The sequence below is a fragment of the Cyrtonyx montezumae genome, unplaced genomic scaffold (assembly GCF_038088225.1).
Source record: "Cyrtonyx montezumae isolate F1298 unplaced genomic scaffold, pur_monq_1.0 scaffold_3, whole genome shotgun sequence".
Taxonomy (NCBI): Eukaryota; Metazoa; Chordata; class Aves; order Galliformes; family Odontophoridae; genus Cyrtonyx; species Cyrtonyx montezumae.
The window spans coordinates 60614751-60638248 of record NW_027072034.1 but is presented as its reverse complement, the minus strand read 5'-3'; the positions used below and the strand labels follow the sequence as shown (position 1 = coordinate 60638248).

The window sequence follows — 23498 nt, the reverse complement described above, 5'->3', positions numbered from 1 at the left end:
TGTCCAATTCAAAAACACATTGTCCTTTCATGAAAATGAGTATCTGAAATGGAGTAAACTCTGCAGCAAGTACTTAGTTAATCAAATAAGTAATTTGAAATCTATCAAAAGTCAAATTAAAAAGAACTGGATATAGGAAAGCCTCACACTCTCCCTTTTTTCTTTTTTGATACACATTTTACAAGGTTTGCTCACTGTTGACTAACCACTTTTCCTAGGGTTTTTTTTTTCCTAGTTTTCCTCTTACATACACATCCATACACACTCCAGAAACTCAAGGGAAGCAGAACTGGTTGTAGCTGTCCAGAAATGACATGCAGAAGCCCTAGATTAGTTTTCAGCCAGAATAGCGTGCTACCTCTAGACACAAACTGAAAAACACTGTGCACACAAATTAAACAAAAACAGAAAGGAGACATAAAAACACAGACAACACAGATGAAAAGTGGAGCAAAAAGCCTGTGATAAGACTCACTGAAAGTCTGTGAAATACTTGAGCCCTTCAAAGTGGTTAATGGGGAAGAAGTGCTGCATGGAAAAATCATAGTAGCAGAAAAATTAACCAGAATCATAGAATCATTAAGGTTGGAAAAGGCCACTAAGATCATCTAGTCCAATTATTTAACAAAGCAACCTAGGCTCTGCTTCTGCCACTGAACTGCATCTTCCGTGGTCTTCTGTGCCTCACATCTTGTAAGTCTTCTGCATTTTGTACAGCTTCAGGTATGGCCAAGTGAGAGCCACCCAGAAAATGCCAGTTTTGTCAGACTGAGGCTGTGTAACTACATGTGATTTAATAAAGCCCAGGGTTTTACAAGTGCCCCCTACGCACTGCTGTGTATTTTCGTTACTTCTACTTCCAACCATCTTCCTATTGCAGCAGACATCCAAAGAGACACTCCTCAATGTGCCCAAGGGCTTGTCAGAAGGCTGGCAGGAATCACACTGCTGCAGTGGGATAGACCTAGCCCAGGGCCTCGAGGTGCTTGGGAGCAGAAAGGCCACAGGCTGCACTCACGTCCTCCTGCCTCATGCTGCTGCTCTACCCTGCCCTGATACCACCTCAAAATGGGAGATTTCGCTGCAAGTAGGTTCTCAGCAGTCCATGAAAGGGCTGCTGCTGGCTTTGATACAGGCACAGGAAAAGTTGCTGGTGCCTCTAGGCTCACACTGGGTCTCTGAAGGAAGATTTGCTCACGAGAAGATTATTCCAGAGCAAGGCCCTGTCCAAAGAGGCCACTGGATAAAACATTCTGAGGCACTCATTTCTTCCAAGAAGCACCATGGGCTGAGGTGGATGCTGTTCATCCACTGCAGTGCAATCCCCCCTGTGGCAGGAAATGCAAGTCATCACCATTAAGGCTGTGGTGGAGCAGCACATGAGCCATAACATTTAGTTAATTAAAATAGGTACTGCAGCAGTGCCTTGTATACATCAAAATTTTACGTTAGTTAAACTCTTTCAGACAGAGGCACAATTGTCTGCTGAAGCGAAAGGAAAAGATCGTCTTGAAGTGGAAACAGGCAGTCTGCCCTGAAAGCCATGTTCTTAACCCACTTTTTTTCTGTTGCTGACCTAGCTGCATCCATATGCAGGGAGGTGGGAGCAGAAACAGTACAGCTTTAGTATTACTAATATCCTTTCGAGACCACCCAAAACACCTTTTAGTAAGGCGAATAAGGATCTTGGTTTACTTATTTCTCTCCTAATAACTCTGGCTATATCTGGACTAAATTAAGCAGCTAAACCAATTTAAAGCCAAACCTGACAGGTTAACTGATGTGCTCTTGAAGAAGAATTTACAGTCCAGGGTGGGAAACAATTCAACAAGCTCCGAGTGGTGCAGTGGGTCAGCATCCAACGTGAACTATTCATCTATTTTGGTATCCCTCTACTTAAAGAGTGAACAGCACCTCCAGAGGAACACTCAGCCTGACCCAAGACACATCCAAGACAGCTGGGTTCGTTCCTTCCTTCCACGTCTTCTGTCTTACTGAAGGACCAGGACACCCAAGAAAGGGTGTATGTTTTCAGTTTGGTGTGAGAGTCTGAATTAGCACTGAAGTTACAGCATGGAAACACAGCCGTGAGGATACCGTATTACTCCAGCTTTGCACTTGTGTGGCCCAAGTCTTTTTGGCTGGAAAACACCAGCTCAAAATCAAAGCAAGTGCACAGAGCATCAGTCTTCACTCAGTCCTCAGAGAATTTGAGCACAGATCCAAAGACCTAGGGAAAAACTGCTTCTTGTCCCTTTCAAAAACATAAATAGTGAGAAAATAGATGTTGTTTTGTGTTTAACTTTTTATCTACTTCAGTCAAAAGACTAAATGCCACATAGCCTTCTATGCTCAATTTTAGGTGTTATTCTCTCCATACTGCTTCTGCCTACATCCATATGTAACGTGTGTGTTTCTCCTCAATTTTAAGACATACCATTACACAATTTTTAGTAATACATTTATACACATTCACACCAACAGCTTTTATCCATAGGAAACAATTTAATGCATATATTCTGATTTTTCCTGCCTTACAAGTGATGCTATTAGTCAAATCTTAGGAGACATCTTTGAGAAACCACTTTAAATTATGCTTTAGATTCAACTCCCACCAATCTTGAATCATAGAAGTGTCACAAAGCAGCATCCAAAACCTAACTCGTTGTATAATAACAAGCAGCAATGTTAGTGTAAGAACACATTTTCTGCAATGACTTGAGTGCACTTAATGTTCTCCAATGGAATAATCATACTCAGTTTAATAGCACAGATAGACTTAACCGCATCTACAAACATGAAGAGGCTTATATGAAATGTAGATCTTGAAATGTTTACTATACCAGAACTTGACTGGTTCTCAGATGGCAGATGGCAAACTGATGTGAAATGATGTGGATCAGATATTAAAAGGGAAAAAATGAGCTGAATGCAAGAGACAGAAGAAAGAGATTGATTATTAAATGTGGTAGAAAAGAAGGCATCCATCAGTGTTTTCCAGACTGAAAACTCTGACGGAAAGGAAAGAAACAGGCAAGAAACAGCTCTTAAAAAAAACCACTCACCCACCTCCCCAGCTCCTTATACAACACCACCCACCAGAATTGAAAAACACAGTGAGAAACCACATCCTCAGCAGGACAACACTGAAAACAATGGAGTTACACCAATTTACTCCAGCTAAGGATTAGGTCCATTGAGTTAATCACTCTTACCAAAAGGAAAATAAAAGTCCTAAAAATAACTCATTACTAATAATGTGTCATCCAGCTTCCCTATTATGTCTCTCCCCTAAAATGTCATATTTTCCAAATACAATGAGAAGCTTTCACAAGCTGTAGCCACCTTTAACAGTGCACCTGGCAGAGAGATGAGCATATTCTATCATTATTCCAAACAAATGCCTTTCTCTCACCTTCCTTCTCTTTGGTAGCACATGCAACATGTTCTAAAAGTCGCCAGAGTTAAGGTCCTGATACCAACAAATATTTTTCTTTTGCTGCTGTTGTTGTACAAAAGAGGACTCATTTTTCAGAGCAGCACATGACATGAGTTGGGTCTAGATTGCAGTCAGCTGGTTAGTGGAAAACATATATTATGCGGATGCCAGAACTGAAAGCTTGTATTTAATTTGTCAAAGCTTTAAACTTCTCTGCTGAAATGCAACTGTTTTTAATGCCCAAATGGCTCTGATATTTCATCTGGCAAAGAAATCCAGGTGGTTTTTTCTGCAGATGAAAGCTTTTCTCTCCCTTCCCTCCCACCATCTACATGAGGCAAGTTTGCCTCCGCAATGCAGGCAGCAAACACTGGTACTTTCTCCTACTCCTGTTTTCACTCCCACACCAGTCAGAAGGGAGTAAGAGACAGGAGGAAGGAAGGAGGAACGGCATCTGGAAACAGGGCAACCTGACACGTGAGAATGGGTGGGATCGTCCATCTGGCAGTAGAGGGAATGGGTGATGGGCAGACTTGGAGACTAGATGTAGTGAAAGAAAGCAGGCTGAGGAACAAGGGCAGGGGAGAGTGAAGGGTTCTGCACACAGCTTGGCCTCCAGTGGAGGGAAAGCGGATGGATGGGCTGGTGAGAGGCATCAGAGGGTGTAAAGGCACTCATGCACAGGGGCCAGAATGGGAAAGGCAAAAATCAACCTGCCTTTCCACGACAAGTTTAACTCCAACTTTCAGAACTTACAGTTTCACTAGCATGATTTTCCTGACTGATTCAGTGTTATTCACATTTTTCATCTAACATACAGCCGATCACTCAAACACAGTGCAGTCTGAGCACTGGCACAGGAGAAAATCACTGTGAGGTTCAGCTGAAAGGGCTGAACTGAAAGGGCTCATGGTTGCAGACATTTGCCCCACTCCAGGGCAAGCTAGCAGCCTTTACCTTGCAAATCATCTCCAGCACATCGCGAGTGGTGTCCCCGGGGCGGATGACTGTCAGAGCCGGCTGGTTGTTCGGCAGGCAGAACCAAGACGGCGTAAAGTACTCATGAACCCAAATATCACAGTCAGGATTGTGCTGATGGACACTGCTCAGCGCCACTTCTTTTTCCCTCTAAGCAGACAAAATCCATTATGACTACAGGAGCCAAATAAGATCTTCTTCACCAAGTAAGAAACATCACACGGTGTATAAAAAAGCCCTCTTATAGTAAAGACATTTTATTCATAAAACAAGAGGCTGAGGGCTTGCCTGGACTGGAAAACTTTGCAGTTTTACCTGAGCAAAGCATGCCTCCCCAAGCCACCCACACAGCTAAACTGGTGCAAAGTGTGTATCTTGGGATTTCACCCCATGGCTATTAAGAATGCTAGGAATGCAACAAAAAATCAGAGGGACAAAAAGAGTTTTAAAATTAAAACTTGAATGCACTTCATCTCCCAGTAAACCAATCCAAGGCCAATAAAACTGATGTTACTTTTCCTACATCCAGAAATGGCAAAGTAGCAAATCTTAGCACTTATTTTGAATTTCCTGTCTATTGTACATCCAAGTTAGACTATAAGCTATAAATCTTCATGAAGTGATGGTGCTGCAAAATTCCCATTTGCTTCAAGTGGGCTCACACAGCTAAATCCATATTCACTACATGAAGAATGTGCCCCTCAGCACTGTCTTAATGCTGTTTTATAGCTGGCTTTCCCAGGGGAAAAAGAAAGCAGTTGTAATTGTTTCTGCAAATGCTAAAGCTTGCAGAAGCACATGAAAACAAAACAGAGAAACCCTGTGCTTCATAGCTGCAGTAACCCTAAATTATGAAAACCCCATGTGGCCACCACCACAATGAGCCATTTCTCAGACCCAGTGATGTCTGCTCCTCCTGCAGGCAGGCACCTCCCTGGTGTGCAGTGCTGATACCCTTCTGGGTCTTGTACCTCCTTTTTGCTCAGGATGCCATGCACTGCAAATAATTTTGACCACGAGTAATCAGCTCAGACTGACTGCAGAGCAGCTACCAGCCCTACAGCACACAGAGGCTGCCCTCTGCTCCTCTCCCAGGGGCTCTGTGTCTGCTTGTGTCCCAAAGCCAACGCTGTGTTTAAGCTGTGAATGGGAAGGAGGCAGCTGGAGAGCTGGTGTTTTTTACCTTGCCATCCGGGACTGTATCGTCAAAGATTCCTTCAAGAGATTTCTTTACAGAATCAACTCCTTCACCAAACACCTGAGGAACAGAACAATTCTTTTAAAACATGAGTGTACATCTGCACCCTGTGCTGGACAGACAGGGGCCTGTCATAACTGATCTGCTGCAAATGTTGGGGATGAACAGTGTTATCTAATACTCAACATAGAAATCAATCTGAAAACCACAAACACTCATCTCAAAAACACAGAAAATGAAAATGTCAGCTTGTTAGAAAGGATGGGGGAGCACCAGGCAAACTGGTGACTGGGTGCCACACTGAAAGATCAGATGTCAGCTCTGCTTAGTACCTCGTCACTGGCTTACACTGCAGAGCTAGACACCTTTTATCTCCTTTTATGATGAGCTGGGTGGCTGTGCCACACTGTACCAGACTGGCACCAGACAAAACACACCTGCAAAGCACAGCCTGCCCTGTGCACAGCTCTAAACTACCTGGCTGCTGAGTGTAGAGGGGAAAAACAAAGACTGTTACTGCAACAGAAGCTTAAGCTTAAAATTGAAAGCTGAAGTCTTATAGCCCTGTGTCATCACAGGTTTATGATCAAATTGCTGGGTTTGGATGTTAACTATGCTGCACTTAAAATGAAGCAGGAACTGGTCACTCTACTTTAAGAATTTAGGGCTTACTACCTCAACTTTGCAAATAACTGCATGCTACCACATAAGAGCAGGGGAAATGCATTCAGACATTACACTTAGACTTTCCCACACTGTCTCAAAACTTCACTTTTTCTTTGACTTTCTTCAGCGTGACTGTTTTTTAACCTGGAGCAAAACCCCTCTTCGTGCCTGGGAGTAACAGAGGAGTTATGGGGGTAAGGAAGGGGATGGGGAGGAAGCATGTAGAATGCATTTATCCCCACCAACAGAAAAAAAAAAAAAAAAAAAAAGGATGAGTTGAGGAAAAACACAGCACTGAGGACACAGCACAGACAGGATCCAAGCTAAGGACAAGGGATGGTGCTTGATGTGAGGAAAATAAGTACAAAGCAACATGGATGCCTCAGCACCAGCGTGAAGAATTGAGAATGCGCTCAGAGCATCTGGTGCTTCCAGCAAAACCCAGAGCTCTTGCTCAGGCACTATGTACTAGGTGAACTTCTAATGTCTTACTGAAAACAAAGCTAAACAATTTTCTAGATTTAATCCCCTGCTCAACAAAACAAACACCCACTGCTGCCTTGCAAGAAGGAAGAAGTAATCACAGCACACAGAACAGAACGTGTCCCAAGCCTTTTCCCCCACCTCAAAAAGTGAAAGAAGAGAAAGAGAAGAAAAGCCTACATTTCCTGCAATTAGATGAGGTATGGCTCTCAAAAATTGAAAGCTGTGATTAGGGATGTTTGGAAAGAATAACAGGGAAGTATCTTCCTACCACATCCTAGCACATTTTCTAGAAACATCTGAGGAGTGAAAGGTTTCAGCTTTTGCTTTTCAAAGCTTCAAAGCAAAACAGTGGCTGACTCTCCTAAACAAATTTTGTTACTTCAGAAAGTTTTCCCCAAGCTTAGCTACATTTAAAACATTTTACAAACCCATAGTTTTAAGTTAAAGAAACAAAGAAGTCTCCGTTTTATTTATTTGTTTGTTTGTTTAACCAAAACTGTTCTTTTATATTGTTGCCTCATTATAGAGTTTTGGGGAACTATCTCCGGCAAAAGCAGAAGCAGCAAAAATGCAGCAGTAGTAATGCAACCTAATCAGCAAAGAAAGGTATGAACTCCAAATTGCACTTCAGGATGCTGCGGTACACTTATCTGTAATTAGTCACTGATTTTTGAAGAGGATGTGGAATGTGATGGTTACACACCGTGAAAAATCAAGCAGACAAGTTTTAGGTTGGATGTGTGAGTGCTTGGTGTGACACTCTGCACAAGCTACATTCTGCATGATAACAAGTCAGCTTGAAACCAACTGTGTCACAAACTCCCACACGCTTACCTGATTAATGCTTGGCCTCCCTTGTTTTTTCTTCGAGGTAGTATCCAGCCCCCAGAGAGAAGAAAACCTGCTTCTCCGTTTACTGGCAGATCTGGACATGGCTTGCGTCCGTCTTCTCACACCGGACTCCCCTGTGCGAGCCGCCACCTGTCAGTGCCACATGGTTTCACAATCAAAGGTTGCAGCATCTCACCGCACCACTGCTTATATAATCTAACACTGGAATATCCTTACAAAAAAAGGCAAAGGCTCTAATAACAGTGCATGCTCACAACAGGGACAGTCTTGCTGCTGCCAGGCTACATCCTTCTCACTGCAATCTAACTCATTTTTTCCAACATCAAGAATTGAAAATTATTAGGGAGAGCACCACATGCTTTTTGGCATTCAGTCTGAGGTGTTTTAAAGCAGCTTTCTCGTTCCAGAGCAAAGCCTTAATGCCAATTAAAGTGGTTTTGGGTTTGTTTACTTTTTTTATTTTATTTTCTAAGGTTTCAAAGCTGTACACACAAAACCTTCAGAGGGTGGTGAGGCGCTGGCACAGCTGCCCAGAGAAGCTGTGTTGCCCCAGCCCTGGAGGTGCTCAAGGCCAGGTTGGATGGGGCCCTGGGCAGCCTGAGCTGCTGGGGGGCAACCCTGCCCACAGCAGCAGGTTGGAGCCCAATGATCTTTAAGGTCCTTTTCATCCCAAACCATTCTGTGATTCCATGATTCTATGAAAGCCTGAGATTTCAAAAACTCAGCTGCTACTTACAAAAAGTTTGGCACTTCTCTTTGCTTCTTCCTGTGCAAGCATTCTGGGCATCCTGGAACTGACTTACAACTTTTACAAGGCAAGATAAAGGCTTGCAAATAGGTCATGGTGTTTAAAACCTACACTTCCTTAAAGACACACGACATCTGAAGGAGTGAGCAAAGCAGAAGAAAAAAAGTGAGTTGAAATGATCCTTTCAATTAGAGCAGTGTTAACTGCTCAGATACTTGAAAAATGGACCAAAGCAACTCCTTTCAAGGGGAAAGCTATTTGCTTTTACTGAAACCAAATATTTGGGGAACGTTACCCAAATAAGGAAGGCCTGGTAGAAATTACTGCAAGCTTAGTCGGAGGTGCTGAGCTTGGGCCAAAGTTTAAGCAGATTTCCCATCCAGAGGTGGAATCAGGACAGCAAGCTCCCATCTTGTGAAAAAGGGAGTGGTAGAGAATGGCAGGTACTAACAGTAGGAAAAGGCGAATCTAGACAGACAGACAGACAGACCTACCCTGCAGACTTGGCCAGGCACTTCCTGCAACGCCTTTGTACTCCATTCCCACACCCAAAACTCACAAAATGTGACAACCCCAGCTGGAACAGCCAAACCTCAAGCAAAGGTTGAGATGCCCCAAGCAAAGGGGCTGAGAGACTGGTTGTTTGGGTGCAACAAATACAAAAACCTACATAAAGGCAGGAATAACAGAAAGCTGGCTTGTGCACCCAGGGAACCGTCACTGCATGAGTAATGGTGATTCTTGTGCAGGAACATTGAGAAATCAAGGAAAAGGAGAACTTGAAATAACAGCTTTTTGACTTCCACAGCCTGGCGTTGCGAGACGTTTCTTAGCTGTACATGGGACGCCGTGCAGGAAGACAGCCTATTCTCTGCCTAATGCAGTGAGGAACATGAAGTGAGCCAGGGATGCTGTGCTATCACCACGCAGCACCCAGCTGGAGCCTGAGACTCACTGCACCATATCCACGAGGGCAAGGGGGGACATGAGAGTCTGCTTAAAGTAAAAGCAAGCACGTGTCTTTTCCAACACAACACATTCAAAACATTTTTTTTTCACTTGGCACTCAAGAGACACCAGCATGAAGAAGCAGATTGTTTTTCAGGCTAACACTCAGTCCTCTGCTAGATGCAAAAAAATAAGCACAAATGTAAATTACAGCCCACCACTTAAAAAAAAAAAAAAAAACATAAATCCAGCAGCAATTAACAAGATGATGACGCTAATCTTTTCATGTTTAAAAGAATAAAACGCCCCTGACTGAATTACAGCTCTGGCTTCAATTGAAGAGTACAGCTGACATCTACAAGACAACTGTGGAGTTCAGCTATTACTCTGAAACTCCAGGAGCCCAAAATGAAACTACAGGATTATGACTGAAATTCACTAAAAACCCCTCATTTTACAATGCATTTCTCTGTATTTTTCAAAGCTGGGTTATTACATTATTTACATTTAAACAACTTTTTTAAATACGTCACACCATAAATAGCAGAGAAGAACATTTCCCCTTCCATGTGGAGCATCAGGTGTTGATCACTAGAGGCAGGATATTAGACTAATTGGTCAGTAGCTTCATCCATATGGTAGAAAGCAAGCCATGCCCAAAACACTCTAAGCCAGTGCATGCTGAGAGCCTCAGAAAGACTCTCATTGGCCTCACAGGGCTTTTGGATCAAGCCCATGAATATGGACATCAGAGATGAGCCTGCTCCTTGTGACAGGAAGTCCTGTTTCTAGAAAGCATCTTGAATGTGCAGAACTGGAAATCAAACTTGGTTCTTCCACTTTCATAACATGGCTTGCAAATATCTGCTTGTTAGTTAACATCCAGGACACACATACCTTTCAGGAAACTAAACAGTCTGCATGTTAAGGTAAGGGCTCACCCCACAGATACAGACTGCTCTCTGTCAACACCATTTTTGTGACAGGCACGTGAAGAGATTTTCAGGTTGGAAAAAATGACTCCTGGCCTCTGTCCAAACTTACCAGTGCATGGAATGAAGAGACTGAAAAGATTCCAAGGCGACCCATTGCAACTTTAGTTGGACGGCTGGCAAATGCAAGCAGTCTTTTAGGGTTTGGGAGCTCCCCTCCTTGGAGACTAGCCAAGTAACAGCGGTACCGAAATAGATCCATCTGGAACTGTTCAAGATTTTGTTCCCAAACAAAAATCTATACACAACAGAAAAGATGGAGGAGAAGTGGAGAGAAGAACAGAGTAGTAAATATCTTGAAAAATGCCCACTGCTTCCAGCAAAATATATTTTCCACCAACGCTGATCTCATTTTCAAAGCATAGAGACCTCGATTCACTCTTCCCTATGCTCCTAATCCCAAAAAGGAAAAAAAAAAAAACATTTTTAAGAACTTTTCATTAAATGTAAAACATTTTTTTCCAATGTTCAAGGCAGAAGCCTTCTCCTGGGACAACCACCCCTTTGATACAATGCTAATTAATAGCATTAACATTCCATTTTTAATTTTCTTTGTATTCCAGGATTCTTTACTGAGTATTCCCTTAAGAAGCTTCTTTCATGCACCAAGGGCATCTAAGAAACAAGAAGACAAAAAACCACCCAGCTTCATAAACAGAGTACCCCAAAACAGCAGCAGTAGCACTGCTGTAAGCACAAATGGAGCTCGCTGTATTTGAAAATGAACAGTACACTGGGAATAATTAATCTTATCAGTGGAAGAGCACTGTAATCAGCCGATGTGAGAAATTAAATAATTCAAATTGCTGATAGGAAATAGTTTCAAAGTGTTTAGAAAAATTCCCTTACGTCAAAGGAGAGACTGCTTTGCCCTCTCACTGTGACTGACAGCCTTTGAGTGGAGCCCTTTGAACAGCAGCATCTCCTCTCTCTCTCGGCTCTTCCCACAAGTTTCTATGGGTATGAAATCTCTTCAGCTTAGCACATTATGGCCCCGGACACTCCCTACAGTTTGCATCACAGGCACATTTGGCAGCCACGGTAAAAGAGCTACGAACTAACGAAGCAGGCACCATATGTTAGTTTCCTAAAATAAGGTGCTGTTGCAACAGTGGGAGAGACATCTGCTTTAGGTTCTCTGCTTCTCAAACACAACTGCTTTGTCCACTTTTAGTCAAAAAGACCAGTTCCAAGGGGAGGTGAGAGTTTCAGCCATGAAGTCAGGACAGATCCTTGCAACTAGAAGAAACCAGGGATGGCTTCTTCACTCCTATGTGCCAGTTCAAGAACCAGCCTCTTCTATGCTGAAGACAACGGTGGCAGCACCATTTGCTGGTCTACAACCACCTCTTCCCACTGCCTCTTCCCTACATTCTGGTAGCCTCTCTACTCCCGTAAGGCTTTCACCAATCTCCATGCAAAATCCCTTGCGTGGAGGCTAAGAGGAGAGAGCCTGTGCTGTAGCTTAGAGCATGTTGGGTAGATAAATGGTGCAACCTGGGCAGCCAGCACCAGCTCTTCTGCCAACACGTATCCTATCTACACAGGGGAGCTCTGCCAATACACGCCTGCAGCAGAGTGGGAACAGACAGAGGTACCACTAAGCTGAAGAAGGCCTTAAACGTTTGCTAAGGGCCTATTTCACAAAAGCAAGCAAAATTACCTGATCCAGTATGGTCTTCTTCTTCTTGGAGTCTGTTACTGAGGACAGCTGCATTTCACCCATTTTCTTCATCTTCTCATCCATATCGATCTTTTGCTCCAGCTTTTTTATCTCTGTTTTCAGGAGCTTGACAGTGTCTTCTTTGTGATGCTGCCTTGCAACCGCAGTTGCACAAGCTGAATGGATTGCAGTGATCCAGTTCTCAAGTTCAGTCTGGCTAGAGGTCTGAAGAGAGGGAAAGAGGAGAAACGAAGTCAACATCCTCTTTAAAACTGATTGGAGATTAACAAATGCAATTCCAAGAGTTTCGTTTCCCTTTGATCGTAAGAATTAAAGCCTTAAATCCACTTATGAAAGAAGTAATAGAAAAAATTACTCTTAATGAAGCAATTTTTAGCACAGTACTCAGTATTCAGCACCTAAAATTACACATATATCTATGTTTTGCAGCTGTACAATGTTTCCCAGTCATTTCTTAGGAATTACGTTCCTCGTGCAATACAATGTTGTCAGAATTTGTAGTTCATAATTTAATAACATTTTCTAAACTCTCAGTTTCCCAAGGCAAATAATGCAGCAGTCTCTGTGCTCTTCACAGTACAGAAAGTTTTTTTGGCATGCAACAGTTAATAATAAATTAATGGCATAAAATCTGACTGTGACATCTATTACTAGCCAAATTATGATGCAGACAAAGCTTTCCACTTCTGAAGATCCCAAAGCTCTCTGAAAATTACCCTATTACTATTAAAGCCAAGCTCATCCTAATTTTTACGGCTCTGGCACTGTCACTTCCCAAGCTTGTGTAGGAGGACAGTTTGGGAAAAAGAGTTAAGTATTAGGCTGGGGCATGGAACACCCATATGTTTTCCTAGAAGAGTGCACTTCTGACTAGAGTCTTTTGACACAGAAAAAAAAATACTTCAAAGCATTCCTTTTCTAGACTTTCAAAATAAAACATAAATCTTCTTGGTCTTCTTACTAAACCTCACTCCCTTTTACAGTACATTGTAAAACAAAATTTACAGCCAAGTCAGGGTTGCAGCGGACTTGCTCTGTGTGCCAGCCTTTAGCAGTAATCACGCTGGTATTTGGCTCATTGTTAAAAAGGTAGCAAGGTGCCAAACCACCTTGTTCTCATTAAATTTTCTGATGATACCTGCTTTATAAATAGACAGCACAGTATGACTTCTCCAGTTGCCAGCAAAGATGAAGAAGGTCATCCTACTGCTCTACTTGCAGTCACCAGTAACAGCAAAGGCTGCAGCTTCCTGAGTCCATGGAAAGGTGAAGCACATCTCTGGAAATCACTCAGGTACAGAACAAACTTCAGGCGAATGCTCCCAAAACGTTTGTGGGACTGACGCAAGTGAAGCACACATGTCCCAGAATGACATCACCTTCATTAGCTCACATTAGAGAGTCCTAAGTGAAAGACAGGGTCTACACCAAAAAACATCGTTCTTCTACTACTGTTTTTCATGTCCAGTAGGCACAGGGAGTCACTGTGCTTCTCAGCGGAAAGGACCACATAAACAAGCTGCAAACATCTGATACATAAGTATGTGGTGTTGCTCTGAGCTCCTGGAAAATACATGTGACACCTGCAAGTAATGGATTTGTGTAGGCATGATGAGAACTGACTGAGCAAGGAATTATAGTGTAGGAGGTATGTGATGTCTCTAGGTGCAATGCAGTGGGAAGGCTTGTAACAAGATGTCCAATATCGGTATGCATCACAAAGTAACCCTATTTTTTCTCCCTGAGTATATACTCTCCATAGGACTGAAAATAGTCTTACTTAAGTCTGTGGTGCCTCCTCAACAAAATCACTACTGCAGCAATGTATTATGTAGGGATGTGTATATATGACATTAGTAGTTAAGTAATGCTTAACTTGAACAGCCATACGGATGCTTTGGCTGCTCTGCACACAGCAGAGCAGGCCTTACAGCACTGTCACTCGCACTCTGTTTCCTCCACTATGGCTGATCTCCACAAATCCATCCCTTCCTTCTGCTTTGCTTCATTAGAGTTGCATGAGTTCTCTGACAGAGGGGACATGTCAAGTAAAAATTTCTACTGCCACAAGTCAATAGAAATCATTGCTTTTCACTTGAAAAGCTCACTTTTGCTCTTTACTATGAAGTTACATGAAAATCTACCCATGATATAATGACACAGATTTTTAATGAATAATGCCCTATGTTGTCACAAAAGAGATGTGCTGCATGTGACCTTTTCACTATTTTACATCTACTGGCATTAATTTTATGAGAATTAAAGTTTTCCCTTAGAAAACTGGAAGAAAAAGAACTTGTATTAGTGGAGGAGGTGGGGCTTGATGGTCTTTCAAATACATGCTGAGACCACAAGCACTATGCTTTCCTCCCAGATGAAGCTCTCCAGGTGGCAAAGTACATTTACCCTCTCCAAGAAAGGCATGAAATAGAAGGGGAGTGGTGCAGCATTCCACCCTGAGGTGAAGAAAAAAGTCAAACTGAGGCAGCAGAGAAAAATAAGTCTGTGTGCAATCAGTCAGTCTCTTCAAGGTGTAAACTAGCATCACCTTTGAGTCAGCAAAGTTGTTTTATTTTGCACTAGTTTGAGAATCCAGCCACTTGTTTAGGACAGCAGAGAGGACTCACAGTATAAAGATTCGCTCTCAAGTACTGCATGGCGGAGGGGGCGTTATGACAGAGTAATTTCTGGTTTAAGAAGGCAAAAAATTCTGAATATACTGTCGCTGGAAAGGGAAATGAAACGTATAAATTAGGGATTCCTCCAGTTAAGAGAACTGAATCCGAAGAGGAGAAAATGGCACTACCTCAACATAGGCTGGTACTTACAAATACAAAGATCATACCTTGTCTAGTAACAAACTGTGATAAGAAACTGGAATGCCTCCCTGAAAAATCACCCAAGGAAGTAGTAGTTATCAAAAAGATTAAATATCTTTTAGTGAAATACATTGCCTAATGCTTGATCTTTGATATAAGTTCTAGACATTTATTCTACGATATTCAGACATTTCTATTTTCTAATTTAAAAAATGTTAACAAACATCCTGTACAATGTACTGTCAAACAACAGCACAATTTTGACTGATGCCTGGATTCTGCACAGCTACCAGAAATGAAAAATGCAACATGAGTCCGAAGGACCAGGTCATGTAAACCCCTTGAGCCTCTCCACAAGGTCCTCCTACCTTTGATATACACCTCTTTCAAGAAAAAGTCACAGCACAGTTAAGGCACTAATGTGTCCCCTATCTAGTAACTGTCTAGTAACTATCGTGCCTTCCTCTTGCACTGCCAGAGGAAAATCTCAAACCTACAGGAGTCAGCAGGATTTTTCCATTGATTTGAACCAGAGTGCGTTGGTGCAATGAAAGAGAAAGAGAACAAATCTGTAAAACATTCAGCCCAAACCAACCTGAAAGAGGAAAGCGTCCCCAAGGGAATTGCTGAGACAGAAAACAAAGTCCTTCTTGGGGTGTTCAGGCACCGCTTGAACTATGCTGTTTTCTACCCACACGGCATGCTTTGGGATGCTGTTGTGGTCAATGCCAGATCGGCCGTCAGACTCATAAAAAAACAACGTGCATCCTAAAAGAGAGAATGAGATATCAGCAAGCAACGCATTTAAATGCAACAGCCACCCTGCATCTATTCAGAGCTAAAACTTGGGACTGTAAATCATCCATCAAACTGTCACAGGGGTGAGAGAAGATTTGCCAGGGCTTGTTTAGGTTTTCAGTCCCGTGGCAGACACTGCTAGCAGTGTCCCAGCCGGCCCCATACACCTTCAGCTGCGCAATGCACCCAGCAGAACCATTTTGTTCACCCTGCAACTGCTTAACAGACGCAGTCACGAGCAAGGAAGGTCACAGGCAGTAAAACACAGCCCAGGATGAGACCTGTCATTATAAATCCCTGTGGGTGAGGCCTCCACAGACACCCAGTCTCGCCAAGGGGACCAAAAGGATGCAGGCCTGGGAGCACAGCCCCTCTGGCAGTGGCAGCCCTGCTGAGCAGCCGAGAGACCGCGGCACACCTCGGCCTCAGCTCCCGCAGCTGCTGGCTACTGCAGTCCCTCCAAGGCAAAGATCCGGCTGCTTAATTACTGCATGCAGATGAGTAACTGGAAGGAAAAACGGACTGGAATGAACTGTGTTCGCTGAAAGACTGAAGTACACACACACACACACACACACACACACACACACACACACACACACAATCCTTATTCCACTGTAACATTTCAGCTGTGACTCACGGTGGTATGGACAAAAACAAAAATGCATTTTAGCTGATGACGGCAAAGAACCTGCTGGTTTTACAAAATAATCGTTACAATTCTCTGGGGAAAAAGGAAGATAAGACATAGCAAATCTGCAACTGTAGGGTCTCCTTCTCTTCCACCCACCTCCCGACTTAATCTCCAATTGTTTAAAACTGAAACTGGTGCTTTGTTTCTCTTTACTGGAAACAGCCCTCGGTGCAAAGTGATGCCCTGTTACCCAGCCGCTCAGAGAACTATTTGCAGACAAACAATAGCAGCTGTTAACTTCAAAGACCTGTTTAAATACTAACATTATTAAGGCACAGCAATCTAAGGAGCAAACGCTCCACTTGAGTCAAAGCACTTTAAAATAACATCTCCTCTCTGCTCATCCTTCCCCTTTCTGTTCCCAGATGGTCCTTTGTGTGCCTGCTCTTCACAGCAAGATCTTCCTGCCACGGGGCCACTCCCAGCAGATCGGGGCTTCCCCCTGCCCTCTCACCCAAGGACTCTCCTCCTTTGTTTTCCCAGCCTCTTCAACTATTGCAGGGAAGAGCTGGGCCATGCCTTTCTCCTACATTTTGAAATAGCACCGCAAGTGCTCTGTGGGAATGACAGGACCTTAACCGAAGCTTTTCAGGTAGCCCCATCAGCAGCAGAAGACTCGTCCTGCTGCTTTGCCTCCTCCAAAGAGCAGACCACAGCTGAGGGGAACTTATTTTGTTCCATAAAGATCCCATTTTGTTGCACAAAGATCAACGAGAGGCTGTTCTGGGAGGCCAGCTCCTAAGTTTTGCTGCTCCCTTAACATTTAAAGTGCTCAGGCACCAAATAGGATGGAACTGGACCACTGCAAAAATTCACAGAGAAAAGGCTTCGAGGCCTGAGAAGCCGAGGAGGCCAGCAGGAAGGCTGGGTGCTGAGGGCTGGGTGACTGGCCACAGTTATGCCTCAGATGAATGACAGTCTCCTAAGTCACAAGCCAGCCTTGCCAAGCTAACCGCATCTTCCTGACCACGCTGTCAATGTGTTGTAACCCTCTGGGCGTTAACTACCCTTGAAGCAAACAGAGGCTTCAGAGACCAAGACACAATTGGTGCAAAGCGAAACAGGAACGTATAGCACGACAGAGCCCATGCATGAACACACATCAACAGCCACCATCATCACCAGAAACCTGCATTAGCAGGTGCATGCTGGCCACTCACAGCTATTTGGTCCATCAGCAAGCCCTAGACATGCCTCTTAAAGGCTAACACCCAGGCACTAGAGAAGCCATCCTAGATGACGGCACCCCCAAGTATGAGCCCTACTTCAGTGCAGCACAGTCATGTATCCTTGACTACTCTCAGGCCATAATGCAAGCATGACAACAGCTATCAAATAAAACCCTCCTCAGAAAAATCAGGACCATTTCCTCATTCTTACTAAATTACCCAGCGGCTCATGGCAGCTTTTTTTGAAGAGACTGGTCTAGTGGTATATTCAGCTGCTGTAACATCCATCCCAAACGTCAGTGTGGACTTTGAGTGAACACTTTCATATTTGCTCTGTACCTTTCAGGGAAACCCAGTAGTGTTTCCACTTCCTGCGCGTGGCCGACTCCACTTTCTTATTCTTTTTGTGCACCAGGAAGTTTTTCACTGCCAGAGCACCAGCTTTCCGTACCGTACCCTGGGCAGCAGTCAGGAGGATGTCAGACTGCCCTGGGGAGCTGAGTGTGCCGCTGCTCTGCTCGTCACTGAGGGCAGAGCCGGCCTCTTCCATGTTCTCACTGTTGGCAGTGCTCATCTCCAGCTCCCGGCGGAAGTTCTCGTATACCCCCTGGCGAAGCCCATCGCCCGTTGAGCTGCTCCCGCTGTCGCTGCCAATGAAAGCCCGACTGGCCGTTGGTGAGTAGCTAGAGTTGGTAGCATTGGAGCGTCTGGAAAGGAGGTCGGTGTCGGTGGCTGCACCCTCAATCCCACTGTCGGTGAACTCGCTCCCTTCGCCCACGTTGACATCCTGGTTGTAAGAGAGAAACAGCATGAGTTGAAGAGCATGCCAAGTGTTGCCCGGCTGAGCCTGGCCTTCAGGAGACCCAAAGAAAACCAGAAATTTGCACAACAAACGGCACTTCTTCACACTCCTAGTATGTCTGGCAATGGAAGATCCTCATTCTTCTGAAGACAAAAACCTGGAAGAAAAGTTACAGCAGGCAGAACATCCAGCACTGTTTAAGAAAGGCCAGACATACAGACATGATTTCAGGTTGTGCCTTTTCAGCCATAGCATTTTGGAATACATCACACAGCATCATTTGTTTACATTAGGCTAAGTCAACTGCACTGAAGGTTTTGCAAAAGGAGAACATACGGTAGCAAAAACTGGCACTGTCGAGAAAAGCAGCCATCGACCTACGCATTTTGAAAAGAAAACATTGGTATTGTACCTTCACACCTACAGCTGAAGACATATTTTTGACATTCCAAGACTGTCATTTGCAAATTATGTAACTACAGAAGTACTTTTTTTTTTTTCTTCTTCTTCTAAGAAGTTTATGCGTATGAGATTATTCCTGTTTGGTGTTATTTCTACATCCAAAACCCTGATAATGGGTCATAATGTTGTGACAAACCCTGCAAAAATACCCCAAGAGAAGACAGTTGAAATATCAGAAGATATCTGACTGGCTAGAGCAAGAGAGAAAACAATACGACTGAAGCTGGGTTTCAAAAGGTGGTGCACAGGTTGTTCAGCCTGTCCAGTGCAGCATGGCTGTTGCACAAAGGAGCACTGTCAGGGGCTTCATAGAAGTTCAGCAGCCAAGGGACAAGCAGCTCAGGCTAAGAACAGTGGCCTAACTACTACTATCTCGACATGCTGCTTTGGTGGCAGCTTTTGAAGAGGGACAAATACAGGCCAAGCCCCGTAAGTGGAAACAAACCCTGTGTTTGATATTTGGTAAAAGAGGGAGACAGGGAAGAAGATGCAAAGTGAGAAATACAGTCAGAACAATGGGAATTTCAGCCTCTACTGTTCCTACAAACTAGTGCAAAGAGGTGGCAGATTTCATTAACTTGAGAGAGAGAGGCAACTTCTAGGTGTTGACTTGAGCATAAGTCTTCTAAGTATCCAAAAGCAACTCTGCAGAAACTCCACCACGCTCTGCCTGAACTCTTTCTCCTGTGGAGCAAGTGCTGGATGAAGAAACTTCAGGGGGAGGGGAAGGGTGTTTCTGAATTTGACTAACTTATAAGGCATTAATTTGTAACGGATGGGCTCATTCTTTATAAACACTGTTTCTCCTGGGAGACCTGGAGTCCAGCTGGAAGAATAACCACTTCCTTCCCCACTCAATGAGCACAGTTACCCTAGTCAGTATGGTAATTTAATGCAACACATAGTGACAGACAAGCTGTTCTGGACAGGCCAATATTCCTCTGCTCCCACTGCATGTGAATGATTAGAGCAGGGCTTCCCGTAAGTGCAGTCATCTGCCTGTATGGAGCAGTTTTCACAACCAGACATTTTCCCCTGCTGTTCCAATACACTTGTTTTTTTGGAATCCACTTATCCTCCCATTTATTTCAGTGCTGCAAATGAGGGACACTTGCAGAGGGAAATGGGTGCTGCTCAGAAATCACTGTTTAAAAAGCCTGCCACGAGTGAATCTTTGCACTCCATCGCGAAAAGCTGGATGGTGCAACTTCTGATGACAACACTCCATATGAGACCCCACGCATCAGGGAGCCAGGACTGGCACCTCATCCGTACACCTGAGGCACTGCCCTTCTGCCAACACAGCTAACTCAGTGTAACAGGGCGACAAAGAACTGAACCAGACCCCTCATACTTACTGCAGTAGTCAGTCAAATTAAATGACTGTGTTTTGTACTTCCTTTCTGGGGCCTTCTTCCTCTGTAATTTTTTTTTTTTTAAGGGAAAAAGTGTGTCACTTGTGTAGCATAAACAAATTTGCATTTTGCAGGGAACATTATGCAACTGTGGCCATGAAGATGATTCAAGGTTTTTCAGGTTTTTGTTTTAGTAAATGACTTAGGAAATATGCAGTCAGTCCTGAAATTATTTTATCCACGTGTTTAAAAAGTACAGAGTTTTTTTTAAAATTTCACCTACTGAAACCTTGGTTTAAAAAAATAGTGACTTACTTAAACCAACCTGAAGGAGATGAGATTTGTTATACTGCCGACCAATGCAACAAAACTTTGTTGGTGTTCCTTAGCAGATACAGATAATTCTTTCAAAACCAGAAGTATGCCCAGAGGTGCTTAAGCAGAGTGCTGCAATGCAGGCTCTCAAAATTCCTCGTGCCCAGCATGACGCAGTCTTTCTGTGTACCCTTGATGAGACACGGTGTCATTCGCCTCAGTTTCCCTACCCATAAATGGGAACTGTCCTCAGTAACTGACATAAGGGGATAACAGCCTATTGCTTATTAAATTAAAAAAAAAAAAGGTGAGGATGGAAAAGCTAGAGTGAATGCTACATATGCTCATGAGCTTAAATTCCAGCAAATATTGCAGAAGTCTTTATACAGTACCACAGTGCCGGGTGGGTCAAAAGGTATTTTTAGTCTAACGCTTCAGTCTTGCCCCTAACCTTCCTGTGCTTGCTGCACTCCCTTTTCCTCTCTGAAACACCCCGTATCAAACATTTCTAAACAACTGATTCAAGCGTTTTGGTGGGAGGAGGGTCTGGGGACACAAAGGTCAGAATGGTTCAAAACTTACAGCCCGTTAATATTGTTCATGCTCATGAATTATGAAATGTAGCATTCACGGAGATTAGCGCTTTAGGAAGTCTGCTGTATGAGATGATTGGTCTACGGGTTAGTAGGGTTAAGAGCATTCATTACACAGGTCTTTGACTTCTGAGTTCCTGCTGTAATGTCAGCTAGTTCTCATCAGAGGGTATGAAAAGCTCTCAAGAATCAGATTGCATCTGCTGTGGCCGTCTCACAGCGCTATAATCTGCACAGTGAAGGGCATTCAATTAAGGGTTCCGCAGAAAGCACAGAGGTTCAGTATTGTGCCGCTACAGAAATGTGCTGAGGGTGAATGGGGAATATTCCCAAGACTAGCAGCAAACCGTAGCAGGGTTTGATTAGAGCATCACTGGGGGCATAGAATTACTGCCATAAACTTTCAAATGAGGATGCCTCCAACACAGCATCCCAGCTTGCACCATCAGCAGCACGGCTCCCACCTACGAGACTGATGGGGACACAGGTCCCAGCTTTGGGGTTCAGCCTTTGAAGTACTCAGATGTGAAGTGAGCTTTGTGTAAGCCAATGAGACCTATGTAAAAATTGCTCACATTTCTTGCTCAGCTTCTCAAAGAGCCCCGCAGGCAATGGCCACGTCTCCTCTGAGGATGACTTACTACTGCTCCATGTCCACGATGGGATGTGCCACAGAGGCTTGCTAATGAAACAGATGTTTCACTCCCTGACAGCAGTTTCAGGTAAAGCTTCTTGAGGCTGACAGTTAACTACAGACACAGCTCAGCCCTCATTACTCAGCTCCCTGGCTCCTGCCCAGGTTTTCTGCTGCTCTCCATCAGGATGCAGACCGGCATGTGCCAGGCATATCACAGGAGCTGGGAGACAGCTGAAGATGACAGAAAGCACATTTCTGAAGCCTGGAGTTTGGACTTCATGCACAGAATAAAAGCAGTTACCACTAAATTACTCTGGATTTCCGATTATTATTATCAAGGGGCTCTGTTTTATTTCCTTACTTAGAAAAACAAAGGTTTTCTTCCACTTTGTCTAAGATTCGGGACACTGAACCCAGTATTTTGCACCTCAGCAGAGACCTTGTGTTTTGTATTTTCATCCTGGCAAACAGCTGTCTCCACACAGAGGTACATTTTTGCCCAGAGAGACTATCACAGGAACCAAATGAAAGACTGCAACTAAAATCTGTGCGGCCCCACTTAGCCTTCCCCCTGCTGTTCACCAATCTCTGGGCCTGAGAGGACAAGAGGGCAAAGCAAGGGGGAGGTGGAAATCATTAAATTGGTCACACAAAGTAGAAAATATGCAGCAAAGAAAGTGTATTTCCTCTGAGACAGAGAGATCAGGGAAGTCGTGGGAATAGCAATTCCTCCAGTTTTGCAAACAGAACAGGTCTTAGTCCAAGATGACAAACCGAATAAACAGGGGGCTTTGTCCCTTTGATATAAGATTGCACTGTGGAAAGCAGGGAGAAAGTAGCAGGATGACCCCTGGCTGAAGGAGAGAACTAAGCAGGATCTGTGCTGCCCTATGCAAGTGCCTAAATGGGGAGTCAGTGAGAGCAGCTTCCACCAGTATCCTGGATAACTGCAGTGGCTGAAGATGATGGAGCAGAGGTACCATTTCTTACGCTGACTTGGCTATCACAATGGTTGTGAATGTCCTAAGACTGTGAGAAGAAGTTCAGCAGAGTAATCAGGGGGAAGAGAGGGGAAAGGTGGAATGCTCCATGTCAGAGCGATGCACCACAGAATTAAAAACCAGAGACAGACTGAATGCTGTCATTGTTAATAACAACAATGAAATGAGGCCCAGGAAGAAGGCCACGTGCCAGAAGAGCTAAAACAGCCTTAATAGCATTCAAGTGTAATGAAGTGGAATTATCACAGCCCAAATAAAATGCGGAGATCGAGTAAAGTATTAGTGAAAATATCAGCAACCTACTTCTGAATACTCATGCAATAAGCATCTCCACATGTCCACTATGGCCACATTTGTTAAAAAATTATTGACAGATTTAGAAGATATACAAGAAAACTGCTTTAGAAAAAAAAAATGTGTCTTCATCTAGCAAAGATCAGACAAAAGGTTTTGGGGCAGGTTCCAAGAATCTTTGTCATCTCTTTGAAGCCATTTGGTACTGGCCTCTGCTAGCCAGAGACCATTGGCTGGGTGCAGCCTTTTCCAACTTTCTGGTTCATGACTGGACACATGCAGAGTGCTTACAGCAAGTAGGCACTTACAAAACTCCCCAGCAGTAGCACTGTTACATACACTATCAAAATGGCTTGCTGAATCACTTTATCTTGCTTAACTGGCAGCAGTAATTCATGGACACTTTAAGCACATCGGACTCATTTAATTGGAAACCTCTGACACCTCTAATATAGAGTTCCTTATGTGGATAATGCTTTCTTCTAAATTAACCATTAGATTGAAAGTACTGGTTGGTAAAAAGTGACTGCCTGTTTTTTTCCTTGGAAGGGGCTCCCTCCAGGATGAC

The 23498-nt window shown here is 43.8% G+C and overlaps 2 protein-coding genes across 5 annotated transcripts in view; one reads left to right on the top strand and one right to left on the bottom strand.

Annotated features, from left to right (window-relative positions):
* The window catches only part of BACH1 (BTB domain and CNC homolog 1), a 506041-nt gene that overhangs the window by 410221 nt on the left and 72322 nt on the right, over positions 1–23498 (top strand). The gene's annotated exons all lie outside the window — the stretch shown is intronic.
* Positions 1–23498, bottom strand: part of TIAM1 (TIAM Rac1 associated GEF 1) — a 126690-nt gene that overhangs the window by 48103 nt on the left and 55089 nt on the right. For all 4 annotated transcript variants that reach the window (XM_065741791.1, XM_065741790.1, XM_065741793.1 and 1 more), the window contains exons 3-9: positions 17811–18258; positions 15406–15578; positions 11971–12195; positions 10360–10545; positions 7602–7748; positions 5601–5675; positions 4397–4567 (exon numbers count right to left, since the gene is read on the bottom strand). In XM_065741791.1, the coding sequence (XP_065597863.1) occupies positions 4397–4567; positions 5601–5675; positions 7602–7748; positions 10360–10545; positions 11971–12195; positions 15406–15578; positions 17811–18258 (1425 nt within the window). The remainder of the gene's footprint in view (positions 1–4396; positions 4568–5600; positions 5676–7601; positions 7749–10359; positions 10546–11970; positions 12196–15405; positions 15579–17810; positions 18259–23498) is intronic.